At 42.8% G+C, this 14220-nt stretch overlaps 1 protein-coding gene across 1 annotated transcript in view; it reads right to left on the reverse strand.

Annotated features, from left to right (window-relative positions):
• TRANK1 (tetratricopeptide repeat and ankyrin repeat containing 1) overlaps positions 1 to 9625 on the reverse strand; it is a 36792-nt gene extending 27167 nt beyond the window's left edge. The window contains exons 1-8 of the mRNA XM_053359508.1: positions 9437 to 9625; positions 8977 to 9106; positions 6919 to 7069; positions 5333 to 5451; positions 4118 to 4201; positions 3513 to 3651; positions 2497 to 2628; positions 1112 to 1282 (exon numbers count right to left, since the gene is read on the reverse strand). Coding sequence (XP_053215483.1) covers positions 1112 to 1282; positions 2497 to 2628; positions 3513 to 3651; positions 4118 to 4201; positions 5333 to 5451; positions 6919 to 7069; positions 8977 to 9106; positions 9437 to 9588 — 1078 coding nt within the window. The 5' untranslated portion in view covers positions 9589 to 9625. The remainder of the gene's footprint in view (positions 1 to 1111; positions 1283 to 2496; positions 2629 to 3512; positions 3652 to 4117; positions 4202 to 5332; positions 5452 to 6918; positions 7070 to 8976; positions 9107 to 9436) is intronic.
• Between the last annotated feature and the right edge of the window lie 4595 nt (positions 9626 to 14220).

Here is a 14220-nt window from a genome sequence, read left to right on the forward strand (position 1 = left end):
GTGCCTGGCGTGCTCTGGTCCATGGGGTCAAGAAGAGTCAGACATGACTAAACAACAAATACAGTGGTACTAGAGGTGTGCTTTTGCTCTTGCTGCTCCGCCGGCACATGATTTCCGTTCTCATCCTGGGGCAAAGTTCTCAACTCAAGGTAACTCTTCCAGGTTAGCGGAGTTTGTAACCTGAAGTGTTTGTAACCTGAGGCATTTGTAACTCGAGGTACCACTGTAGATAGTTGTTGGACCTCAGCACTGGGCCCATAACCAAAGAGCATACCCTGGAATAGGACTGAGGAACATGTCCCTCTCCAGAAGTTTTTAGACTCCAATCTGCCCCAGCCACTGCTCAGCGATGACGGGAGTCTTGAAAAATCTGGAGGGCCATCCCTGCTCTAGAATACACCCCCAACACTTCTCAGCCGTTGTGAATTGTAGGAGTGAGCAAGATTCTTTCAGAGAAGAGTGTCTGGCATCTTCTTTCTGAAGATGACCTGAAAAGTTTCAGAGGAACCCCAGAGTTTCCCGAAAGAGCTTTAGGGGAAAGCTCCATCACTAGCACATAACAACACACAATTATATGTATCAACCAAAACAACGTCGCCATGCAGCCCTGCCGCTCAACTGGTGAGATATTATTAGTACAGTAGCGGGCACACAAGCCCAAAGGACTGCACAAATCTCCTCGGCCTATGTATGCTTGTCTCACCTCTGCACCAGTACTGATAGCTGTCATAGTGTAGCAGCTTTGGGTTTCCAGTATCAAAGCCCAGTTTCAAAGCTTTGGCGACAAAAACACTTTGCAAAAACCTAACAGGAAACCATGGTTGGGGTGGGCAGTCGGGACATGGATGAAATTAACACAGAGATGGAGAGGAGCAGAATGATCATGACCTCCAGTCCCTGAATAATGGTTAAGTGTTATGTCTACAGCAGGGTTTCCAGCTGTTTTTGGACTACAGTTCCCATCATCCCTGACTACTGGTCCTGCTAGGTATGAATGATGGGAGTTGTAGTCCAACAACAGATGGGAGACCCAACTTAGAAAGCAAAGAGGACACTTTTGCCAAGTGTGGGTTATTACTGAATTGAACAAGGAGGCCTGCCTCTGAAGTACCTGGTGACTCATCCCGGTGTAGATTAAAACTTTCCATGTGCTTGCTGATTAGATCTATAACCCTGAACTTCTTGTGTTTTTTCAAGATATCCATAGCAGACCTTGACTGGGCATCACAGATCTTTGGATCCACCCCAGCGTTCAGAAGCATCACCACGTTTTCTATCAGATCTGAAATACAAAACAAATAAAAGGAGTCTGCAATATTCTTGACTTGAATCACAATAGGCTTCACGCCATGAGTTCAGCTTTGTGATTTGACACTTGCAGGAAGGAAGAACCTCTGAGAAGTGCGTGGCGCTCGTATGCAGCAGTTCTGTAACTGGTCCAAAGAGCAAACAATGAGTAACTGATTGCAGCAAGCCATGCTTGCCAGAAACATCAAAACACACTACTCATTCGTCTACGCCTGGTCTGTCACACAGGGAAAAGGGGATAACAAAAATTGCAAAAAGTTCCCAGGTGACCAATTTGGGCTGAGAAATATATGGTGGAGGATTCACATTTTGGGTGCCCACTAGACTGATAAATTAAAGAAAAGAAAATAGGAATATAGGTGCATTTTTCAAATGGAACAGATAGCTGCTTAGTTTCTCCCCTTCAATCTCAAAAAGGATTGCAAGACAGGAAGCCAACAAGACACCTGCTTCCCCACCCCTCACAAAACTAGTGCAAAGCAATGCAAATTGTTATTTCAAAAAAACTGGGAGCACAGAATTATTGCTCCAATCTTATGGAACTCCTAGGTTTAGATGGCCCCATTTTATTCTGGGACCTTGTACGCCCAGAGCAGTTGTTCTATTAGTGAAATACAGTCCTTCCTGAGCATGTCTTTATCCCATTATTCATTCCCTTTCTGCGACAGCAGTGAATTTATTACTCATGTTATTCCAACTTTTCGGTCACCCAACTGGCTCTGGGAAAATCTCTTCCATTAACACGATGATGCTTGCTACTGCCAACCCACTTACCTAGGAGTAAGCCCCACTGAACTCAATGGAGCTTATTTCTGAGTAGATCAACCTAGGATTGCACTGTTACTGAATTAGAAGCCTACTCTTGATGCTGGAACAGACACTTGTTTCCCCACTGCCACCTCGTGGGCAAAATAAAACTTGCAGAAACTATCCTGCTACAATTCTATGAGAATATGTCCACTAGAGATGGTCTCAAGGAAAGCAGATTCCTAGTCTGAGTATTCTGTTCAAAATGCAGCAACAACAAAAAAGCCGGTCTCTGTTAAAAGCACAATGTTAGCCAGAGTTAGCCCTTTCTAGGGTTTCTGTAAAAAGAATAGGAGAACAAGAATTAAACTAGCAAGGTAGTGTATTGTCCAAAAACCAGGTTACCTAAACACACACACATACACTTACACACAAACTTACTTTTCATAGGATAGCCAGCTGAATGAGATGCTACAATGTGGAGAACTGTGGCCCCCTCTTCATTTTGCTGGTTGATAAGATCCTTCAGTTCAGGCTTATAATTCAATAACCAACTGAAAAGGTAGTTTGCATCTAAATAATTAAAAAGAAGAAATACACCATCAATTTGAGGAAGACTGTGCTTAACCTTTCCAGAATACATAAAAAGGATAGGATATATCTTTGCAATATAATTTATTTTCCCTGCTTGGCTTTATCTAGTCTAGTTGGTGTATAGCAAAGAACCTTGCAGGGCAGGGACAGCCAATGTTCTTGGCACACGCGGCACAAATCAAGTCCAGAATATGAAATGGTGCCACTCTAGTTTGACGGTACAGTATTTTTACAGCTCCTCCCTGCCTTGGGGTTAGTTTTCTCTTTAAGACCAGTTTAAGGTAAAGGGACCCCTGACCATTAGGTCCAGTCCTGACCGACTCTGGGGTTGCGGCGCTCATCTCGCTTTATTTGCCAAGGGAGCCGGCGTACAGCTGCTCTGTCATGTGGCCAGCATGACTAAGCCGCTTCTGGCGAACCAGAGCAGCGCACGGAAACGCCGTTTACCTTCCCGCCAGAGTGGTACCTCTTTATCTACTTGCACTTTGATGTGCTTTCGAACTGCTAGGTTGGCAGAAGCTGGGACCGAGCAATGGGAGCTCACCCCATCGCAGGGATTCGAACCACCGACCTTCTGATTGGCAAGCCCTGGGCTCTGTGGTTTAACCCACAGCGTCACCCGCATCCCAGTAAGACCAGTTTACAGATACTCTTAATATACTGAGGAAGGGAAAATACCAGACTTTATAACTTAGCTACTTCTACGCTGCCCCCATCCAAAGGCTGGCCAGCCTATATTGTACATCTCTCACTATTTTCATAGGACCATAGCTTTATGTTTTGCATATAAAATTCATCTCCAAATTACCTGCAGCACCATTCAGGACATCATTTATTTTGATTTGATTTTTTTAAGCACTTACTTGCTTTGATACAAAGCATGATGATAGCATGAAGAGGATAGGTTCCAACACTTCTTATATTTGCTCCGAGGGAGACAAGCCACTCCACCAGTTTGGGCACCCTTTCCATTTTTTCATACTGGCCAAAGAGAACATATTTCTGGTTCAAGAGAAATAAAGAATACATGTGTAAGGCTCTGGTCACTTGGTGCACATAAAATCTCAATCCTCCATCATCACTGTATTATGATAAAATCCCCACCACGTAGAAATGCTGATGATTAGGCAGCATAACTTGGATACAAATTTTATTTCTGTTGACAGTAGTATTTTATTTAAGCACCATGTTTGCCTTAAATAAACAAACTAAAACCCTGTTATCCACGTCCACCCACAATTAAGGGAAATAGACAAGTCTGTTAAAGCAAGCTAGTAATGGATTTGGGTTGTTGTTTTTTAAGTTTGCTGGACTGCATGCAGGCTCCTCTTAAACCCTTTGGTTTGTACAACATATATTCGTTACCTATGTTACCTGCCATTCATGCAAGCCCTCGGGTGAAATCCATTTCCTAATTCCATTCACCCAGGCCCCAGTAAAGGATTTCTACTGGAAGATTTCGACAAACCTCAAACAGCTCTCTTAGTGATAAATTGGTCACTTGCAGATTCCTTGGCAACCGGTCTTTCTCTGCAGCCAACACTAGGCAAGACTAGGGAGTGAGGGAAAAGATTTTTTCGTTAGAACTTCAAATGCATGTAGACCTCACATCTTTTTCAGATCACAGCGACACCTGGTGCTTTTGCTAACAAGAACAATTCTTTGAAACTATGGAAAGCGTGAAAAGGAAATATATCTGGCTGTATTCTGATTCTATTTTCTCTGTCTAGGTGCTACTGTTAGTGAATAAACACCAATACCTTAAAATTTTGCTTTTCCGGAATCACCAAAGATTACACCTTGTTACTGTTGAATGAGACAGAAGTGTTCACTTGTTGGGGGAAGGAAGGGACAACTGAATTCAGTATTGCTTCCTCAGAGATTATTGGCATCAGTAGAAAGGTGAGAGTCAAGAACCACCACATGTGTATTAGCTGAGCAGCGGGTATTTGCTTCTTTTTGCTGATCAACACAGGTTACTATTGCATCAGGCTGCAAGAATGTAATTACCTAAACATCCATGAAACAGCGTTGGAAGTAAAGAAAGTGCTTTTTGCTGCACTATGACCTGCCAACATGGAGAAAACTGCAGTGGTTGTCCTTTCCTGCTCATGCTACTGGTGTAGCTGCTGAGAGCTAAACCAGTTTGGTTTACTGTTCTGTATGAATCTGGCCTCGTCATTGGGTCTCACTTCAACAAGCCACCAAGTTTTGTCCTTGGCTTGCCATTGTGGTTTGTTTGGAGTGAGATAGACCACAAGACAATGCTCAGACATAACATGAAGCCAAGCCATGGCTGAGCTCCCAGTAGCATGGCAGCAGGAGCAGAGAACGACTGCAATGGCTGTGCTTTTCTCCCAATGCTTGCCTATTCACAGCAAGCCATAGTTTGGCTTACTGTTACCTACATGGTCTGTCTCTCTTTTTCCTTCTTTAAAAGGTGCGAGCAAAAATAATGAACACTACACCAAAAACTGTGCTAAGCTTACAAATTAAGGAAGCACACCTACAATTCACGTCAGCTTATCCCAATTCTAAGTTGGGCGATGCAATCACAGGGCTGAAACATCGAAGCAGACATATTCTGGAACCTGTGATCACCTACTGTCATACAGGTTTTGAAAAGCCAGCCTGAGCTCAGGAGAAAAAAAGATGTCATTATTTACAATGATAAGATGCCTACCTGCCACAGTCCTTTTCTGGCCAGCTTTTCAATCACCTGTCGCCAAATTGGTGGCGTGAAATTATCGCTCACAATTTTTTTACAGACGGATAATAAATGTGGGGTAATAGTCCTTTCATCTAGAAGAAGAAGAAGAGTTTGGATTTGATATCCCGCCTTTCACTTCCTTTAAGGAGTCTCAAAGCGGCTAACATTCTCCTTTCCCTTCCTCCCCCACAACAAACACTCTGTGAGGTGAGTGGGGCTGAGAGACTTCAAAGAAGTGTGACTGGCCCAAGGTCACCCAGCAGCTGCATGTGGAGGAGCGGAGATGCGAACCCGGTTCCCCAGATTACGAGACTACCGCTCTTAACCACTACACCACACTGGCTCTCATCTAAAGAGGGGCAACACGAAACAAGAGAGGCTTAAGCCTGCATAACCTTCTTCATCATCATCATCATTTACAGTTTGTGCTCTTCCAACTTAGGAAATCCCCTCATGGCATCAACAAGGAAGGGGAAAAGCCTTTACACAACAGAGAAAACAAACTGCATGATCACCAATGCTCTCTCTCCCTAGGGCTCCCTTCAGCTGGTCTATACAAGCAACAGAATGAGGTAGGAAGTTGATGGCAGAATGTTGTAGTGGTAGAATGGGCTACATCATTTCAGCCTGCAGGTTTCCAATGCACCAAAATTTATACAAATAGAAAACTAACGCAGTCGGCGGGGGGTAATTTCATTCTTTTCCTGCTCTTGGCTTTCTGTCTGTAATGAGTTTTCAACATAGGGAAGCGCTGAAAAACATTGTCACCCACCTGCAGATATAGCAGGGGGCAATGCCAAATGTGCAGAATCTGGGCATAGGGATTGGAGCACAGGTTCCTTCCTATTCCCACCACGTCGTGCAAAGAGAACCACCAGACATCGTGCGCCTGAAAGCGCACTGCAAGCATGGTTCTTCCATCTGCTCCCTGAAGCCGCTTCTATGCGGCTAACTCCCTCGCTGGGTCAGGGCAAAGATCTTGCCGTTTTAACCTAGAATTGCAGACATTTTACCCACCAGCCCGAGGTCACAAATCCATTTTGCAAAGGTTACACTATAATGATGATTGTGGACGACCTGGTTTGCACATCAATGTAAGCAATACTCTGAAACACATTATAAATGACTGCGAATGAGAAGCCCGCTGCTGCCCGCTACTCAGTTATGACGCACTAAGCCTGTAAAAACACACACACCATGGATTGGCTGGCTTAGTGCTGGGTGCAAACCAGTGTAGTGGTTTGTTTATCTCTGAACAAAACACAAGAAGCAGCCAAGTTTCTTTCTTGGTCTATTGCTTATAGCTTATTTGGAGAGAAATAAACTACAAGAGTTGGTTTGCACATCCACTCCAGAGTTTGTTACTCAGCTCAGCAAAGGGAGTAGTGAACCACTTGCATGCTGCTCATTCATGGTAATCCATAGTTTCTTTCAGACTACGGTTTACTGTGATTTGCAAATGAGGCCATTCATTTCAGGCACTCCCCAGCCATCAGCTGCCCCCATCCTGTCCTAATTGTGACAGTTTAATGAAGACAAAATCTCACGTTATCACTTACCGTTAACGCTTGAGAAGATACCGACTATAAAATCAGAAATTTGAGCCACATCTGATGAACCATGGAGATAGTCTAAACCTTGATAAAACGTTTTAACAGCATCGAGAGGCTGTCTCAATTTAATCAGGGAGTAGCCAGCTCTATAGTACCCCTAAGAAAGAAAGAAAGAAAGAAAGAAAGAAAGAAAGAAAGAAAGAGTCAGTCTTTCACTTCAGGAATATATGTGAAGGCTAACAGACATTTAATAGCAACATTTCAATATAAGAACGGAATAACCTAGCAATAAATACATTTAAAATGGCAGGGTTGAAACACTTTTGCACCATATACAATGGGCACTAGTCAACTATGTTTTACTCAGAATATATACTCAGTATTAACGAACATGATAAAATTAAACATTCATTTGGTTTATTATGGCCTTCTAAACTATGGGAGGGTGATTGCTTTTGTTTCTTACTATAGTGTGGGGTTTTTTAACTTGGATACAAATCTTATTTCTGTTGTCAGTAATATTTTATTTAAGCACCATGTTATGTTTTTTGTGTTTTTATATTGGAAACCATCCTGTGAGCCTCGGATGAAGGGTGGTGCAGAAATTAAATAAATAAATTACTGAATGGGGACGCTGTTCTGAGCCAACAGCTGCTCTGCAAATAAGTTGATGTTCATATTGCGTAAAAGTGACTTGCAAGCCAAAACGTGGAGCTTCCGAATACAACAAAATTTAACAAGCAAATGCAAATCCAAAGTTCTTCGAGCTTTAAGCTCCTTTAATGTCAGTGCTCAATCTTTGCATTTTCGGTCTTGAAATCTCTCTGTTTAAGAGTCAAACCACACATTGCTTCAAAATACCGTATTTTTCGCTCCATAAGGCGCACCGGACCATAAGGTGCACCTGGTTTTTAGAGGGGGAAATCAAGAAAAAAAATCTTACAGCCTGTCCGCTTCTCCCAGAGCTGCTGGGGCTGCCGGGGGAAGCCCAGGTTTCCCCACCCCAGCCCCAAAGCGCAAAGAAGCCAAGACAGTGAGCAGGATCCATCCCGCTCGCTGCCTTGGCTTCTTTAGCCGCGTGCAGCCCCTCTGGCAGGGAGAGGCTGCGCGCGGCTAAAGAGGAAGCCATGCGCAGCTATGGCAGCTATCCCTGAAGCCTTTGGTGCGCAGAGCGAGTTCCCGCTGCGCTCCGGAGGTTTCGGGTTCCTTTTGCTGAAGCTAGGAGAGCAAGACTCTCCTGGCTTCAGCAAAAGGAACCTGAAGCCTGCGGCGCGCAGCAGGAACTCGCGCTGCGCTCTGAAGGCTTCAGGCGGCTATCCCTGAAGCCTGGAGAGCGAGAGGGGTCGGTGCACACCGACCCCTCTCGCTCTCCAGGCTTCAGCGAAAGCAATGTGAAGCCTCCGGAGTGCAGAGGGAGCGCTCCCTCTGCACTTCGGAGGCTTTGCATTGCTATCGCTGAAGCCAAGGAGCCTGCATTCACTCCATAGGACGCACACGCATTTCCCCTTAATTTTTGGAGGGGGAAAAGTGTGTCCTATAGAGCGAAAAGTACGGTATCTTATATTCAGAACTCTTAATCCTTATTTTATTTTTTAATTAAAAAACAACAACCCTGCAACCTAGGCTTAGAGAATCATAGAACTGTAGAGTTGTAAGGGTCAGAGCCGTCTTTCCCATTGGGCTTACTGACACACTGTGCCAGGGCATCGGCCTATCAGGGGCGCCCCAGCGAGTGGGGGAGCTGTGTGGCTTTGCCGGCGGCCTCCCCTTTCCCTCCTCCATGCCCACCAGCTGCTCCCCGTCAACCATACGGCTGGAGGATGTGCAGCTTCCTTCCCAAGCCCCCGCGGGAGGAGAGCGATCCCCACAGAGGCTTGGGAAAAGGTCGACAACTCTGGGAAACGGGGGTGGGGCGCCGGAGGGATCTTTGCACCACGGCGCCAGGTATGCTTAAGACGGCCCTGGTAAGGGACTCTCAGGGGTCATCTAGTCCAACCCCCTGCAAATGCACGGATCTCATCCATGACAGATGGCCGCTCAGCCTCTGCGTTGAGTACAGAATACCTTAACGTAAGCTGGATCCCACTGGAGACTCTGTCTTGCTGAGCAGAAGGCTTCTCTCCATTTATTTAAGTTGTAAAAGGCATTTGATCGGTTGCAGAGTAAAACTGCCACTTCTCGCCGTTGGGAAAAACTAAAAGATGAGAATGTTAAATGTAGTTGCGTCAAGAGAAACAGCTTTATAGTTTTACAAAACACATGAACAGATTCCCGCCCCCCTTCCTCTACACAGAAATAGAGTAGAGGGGGGAATTGTTATACCTTATGCATTCCCTTTATTAAATCCCAACAGAACACTGCTATGAAAAGTTGAATAAAGAGTGTAAGGAAAACGGCAAATAATTACTGCAAAGATCACAGATAACTTGGTGACTGGAATCCAAGTTCAGTAGCTTCACAGAAGGAAAGCTCAAGTCTAGAAGCTAGCGCTAGACAGTTCACAGTTCTCTAAGAAAGAGATTACCTTACTGCTTTGTGTAAATAGACCAGTATGTTTAGTGCTTCGTCATACTTTCTGATGGCAAGAGCATAGTTTCCATTTTTGAAGTCTTGATTCCCTTGCCCTCTCAAGAACTCGGCATAACTCATGGGGTCCCCAAAGCTGAAGGGATCCATTCTGACAAAGAGGAAATAAATATGCTCTGAGAGACAGCACAAAATATTTCCCTTACCCCACAGCACGAGAGCATTTTCAGTTACTTAACCAACACCGCATATATTTAAACACCAATAAAGTGCTTCTACCATCGATGATAAGCTGAAGTAATTATAGGGACTATCTAGACCAGCGTTTCCCAAACTTGGGTGTCCAGCTGTTTTTGGACAGCAACCACCATCCTCCCTGAACACTGGTCCTGCTAGCTAGGGATGATGGAGACCAAAACAGGCCCAAGTTTGGGAAACACTGGATCTAGATCCAACATAAAAGGACACAAGGTGTCACAGGAAGGAAGCCTTTTGTAGCAGGAGCTGATCAGAAACCTGCCCTCTCCAACTCTGGTTTGTTTTCGCCTCTTATTTTAATTGCATCTGTCTTCTACCGCCACCACCCAAATTATTAAGGGGGTGGGAGGAGGAAACTTTTTATAAATACAATTTTAGAGATCAGAAAGTTTGGCAGAGGAAACATTTTATAAATACAATTTTTTCTTGTTTTCCTCCTCCAAAAACTAGGTGCGTCTTGTGGTCTGGTGCATCTTACAGAGCGAAAAATACGGTAAATGCACATTCCCACACACACACACCTTTTTCCTTCCCTACTTTTTTGCTGTGTTTACCATCTAGTCTGCTAAAGAGTTCCAGAGTACTCAAAAGACTGGATGGTATTTTGCAATATTTTGGTTGGCCTAGTAAAGGGATTGCCTTAATATGGACTTTAGAAATGAAACATCGGTGTAAAAGGGCGGGGAGAGAGAAAACTCTGTCCTTTTATTTGCAGCAAAACATAGCATTTGGCTCCAACAGACTCCCTCACACTGTACAAGGAACTGGAAAACAATTTCTAAATTCAAAAAAATATTAATTTTGCCTAGTGAGCATATAAACAGTGACCAAAACAGCCAGAACCACTCCAAAATAAACAAAAAAGTGATTAAAAATAACTGACAAAAGGTGAAAAATGGTAAGTATTCATTTACTAGTGAAAGCATGATACAAAATAAACACAATGTATAAAAATGAGTGCATGGATAAATAAACAAAGCAATTACAATGGGGCTACTACAAGAACTAAATAAGATATAAGGCTTTGCATTAGCTGCTTCAAGTACATAAGAAAGCAGTTATTTTCTTAGCACCCTCTCCCTCCAGTCCAGTTAAAAGCAATAGCACTAAAAGAAATATAAAAAATATCTGCATTATAAAGGTAATTTAAAAATACAAGAAAAATTAAATGGGATTTAGCATATATGTGTGTCCCTAATATTGGGATAGACTCAGGGACTGTTAGGGAATAATGCGTCCATATCTACCAGACCTGCTGTGGTCAATTGGTTTCCACTACAAGATTCCTGAGCAAAAATAATCCACAAGGATTAGAAAAATCAAAACCTGATCAAAGAAGGAAAAACCCTAAGAAAGCCAACATCTATGAGGCCACTTCAAAAGCACAGGCCTAGTCTTCAACACCCCAAAGCCAGCTTGACTCCATGGAACTGACTGAGGCCATAGCAAGAAAAATATCAATGGAGAAACACAAATGTGAGCTAAAAGTTTTAAGAGAACATCTAGAGGGGGAGAGAGAAGCAATCAGAAGTCTTTGTCTTTGACGTCTTTGTTTTTACGTATTTTCCATAATACAACTCTTCCCATTTCAAATGTCCAGCTACGCTCCAAATTGTTCTCTTTTGTAACACTCCTGCACAATTTTACCCTTCATTAAAATGAGTCATTCTTAAATTTATGACTTCCACCAACATTCTCTACCTTCTCTGGTTCTTCTTCACTTTCATCCCGAAATCTTTCAACCTTCCTTATCAAATCCACAACACAAATTCCACCCAGTCTCGGAATAATGACCTCGAAACCATCTGCTTTCTAGCTAAGATTGTTCCCTCCTTTCTCGGACTAATTGCCCAAAACAAAGGCTTCTCTCTCTCTCAATAGAGACAAAAATGTTGGTTAAGGAAAAATAATAATATTCTAACTCAACTAACATATCGTATAAGGTACACACTTGGACAATTATCAGATAACACTCACCACCACAGGCTTATGGTGCCCAGTTCAAATATTATACCCCTCTTTTCACCCCCATAATTTATAATTGGGATGTTTTTCCTTCAACAGCTGCTTCCCATTTAACCAGAGATATATGTTAACTTAAACTCTGAACAAGAAGCACGTAGAATCAAAAGGGATCCAAAGATGCAAATGCATCAAAGTAATAAGATAAAGGAAACATTTGTGTAAAGGGTAAGAGAGATACATATTCTCCTTTTTCTTATTTTGAATTAAAATGGAGAGTAATCAGAATTTGCTCCTCCAGAGACCCCTTTGGTGCTGTTCTCAGAGAACTGTCAACCACACAGACACAAGTCAAAGTACCGTAAGTTATAGCTCATCTCTCTGTTTATCTCTTTAAAAAATAATAATTATGATTTTAAGTTTTATACATTTCAATAATTTTACAATCATTTTAACATTTCAAAACTCGACTTCCTTTCCCCTTTCTGTGGTTCCTTAAATTTATGTTTTATATTTTCTGCATATGCCAAATTAACTTAATTTACTGATTTATTCATCTACTTTAAATATACACTCTTATAAAACTGCAAGTTATTACAATAATCCTGCCGATGTTCTTAACGGTTTACAGTTTATTTGTAAATATTCAAAAACCATTTTCATTATTTTATAAAAAGTGTGCTATCTTGATTTCTTATTTTTCTGGTGAGTTTCGCCAGATCTCTCTGTTTATCTCAAAGCCTGTAGGGTAGGAATAATAATAATAATAATAATAATAATAATAATAATAATAATAATAAATTTTATTTATACCCCACCCTCCCCAGCCAAGACTGGGCTCAGGGTGGCTAGCAACCAAAAATACAAGTAGGTTGATTAAAATACAACTTAAAAAACAAGATTAAAATACAACATTAAAACATTAAGATGCAGCCTCTTCACAGGAGGAGAAAGGAAAAAAGAAAGAGGGAGAGGGAATCAAATTGACTCCAAGCCAAAGACCAGGCAGAACAACTCTGTCTTACAGGCCCTGCGGAAAGAAATCAGATCCCGCAGGGCCCTGGTCTCATGAGACAGAGCGTTCCACCAGGCTGAAGCCAGTGTTGAAAAGGCCCTGGCTCTGGTTGAGGCTAATCTAACTTCCTTAGGGCCCGGGACCTCTAGGGTGTTGCTATTTATGGACCTTAAGGTCCTCCGTGGGGCATACCAGGAGAGGCGGTCCCATAGGTACGAGGGTCCTAGGCCATGAAGGGCTTTAAAGGTCAAAAGCAGCACCTTAAATCTGACCCTGTACTCCACCGGGAGCCAGTGCAGCTGGAAAAGCACTGGGTGAATATGCTCCCATGGCAGAGACCCCGTGAGGAGCCTCGCTGCAGCATTCTGCACCCACTGCAGTTTCTGGGACAGCTTCATGGGCAGCCCCGCGTAGAGCGAATTACAGTGGTCAAGGATCTCATGGTGCAATGATAACATCATTTCCACTCCTTCAGCCTTCAGCATATGCAAGTTGAGCATCATGGATTCCTGAAAGCATACTTTGGTGCATGCAGTATATAGAACTGCTCCCTGTGCCCAGCATCACAGAAACCAGAATGGAAGGACCTAATTAACTACTTGCCACTTGGCAAGTAGCAAATTCAATAAAAGCACCTGTGGTCTCAACTGTGATATACAACAGGTTTTTTCAACAGGGAGGTGTGGGACCATGATGCCCCTTTGCAGCACATACTTTGTCACTGGTTATCTCTATGGCACAATCTCCCAAACTTGTACTTGATACAATGCATGTGGAGAGATGATTTCCAGAGCCCATGGGTAAAAAATTTACAACTGAAAATTACGGCAATGGGAATCTCCCCATCCAAATTACTAGAGCAGGATATAGTTCCAGCTAAAAGAACAGTAACCTGTAAACTAGAGGAGATGGACTTGCGGCAGAAAATGGTCTTGGGCAATGGTACCTGCTCACCTCTAAACCTTGGTTTATTACCCCTCTTAAGGCTCCCAAACTATTTGAATTCCTTAACTTCTTCGGCTCATAGATATGCCTTTGTAAAGGCAAGATTCAACACCTTCCCATCGAACGTGCTGAGAAATAGATTCTCCAATGGACAGATATCACTCTTATGTGATTGTAATTGTGGGGCACCGGAATCGTTGCATCACATAATTTTTGATTGTGCTTTTCACTCATCGGCCAGGAGCAAGTTTCTTGCTCAATATCTAAAGGGAATTGCCGATGATACGAAGCCAAACTGAGATATCTATTAAATGATGATGACCCCCTAAGATCACTCATGGTTGCCAGATTCTTGATCAGCGTTCTATCCCTAAAGAAGAGAAACGGACTCCTGTGCGGCTCGGATAATCTCTTTAAACTATGATCTATGTTTTAGGATGTAATTAGGTGATATCACCATTGATGTCTTCTACTAATTTATGAGTAGAGGGCGATGTTTATGTTACAAATTTATTGTAATGTATGATGTTGGTCTTTTGTTTTTGTTTTGCTTTGGTTCTTGTCTGTTTTTTGTAAGTTTTGGCGGTTTTAAATTTAGAGGT

The sequence above is a fragment of the Podarcis raffonei genome, chromosome 12 (genome assembly GCF_027172205.1).
Source record: "Podarcis raffonei isolate rPodRaf1 chromosome 12, rPodRaf1.pri, whole genome shotgun sequence".
NCBI lineage: Eukaryota > Metazoa > Chordata > Lepidosauria > Squamata > Lacertidae > Podarcis > Podarcis raffonei.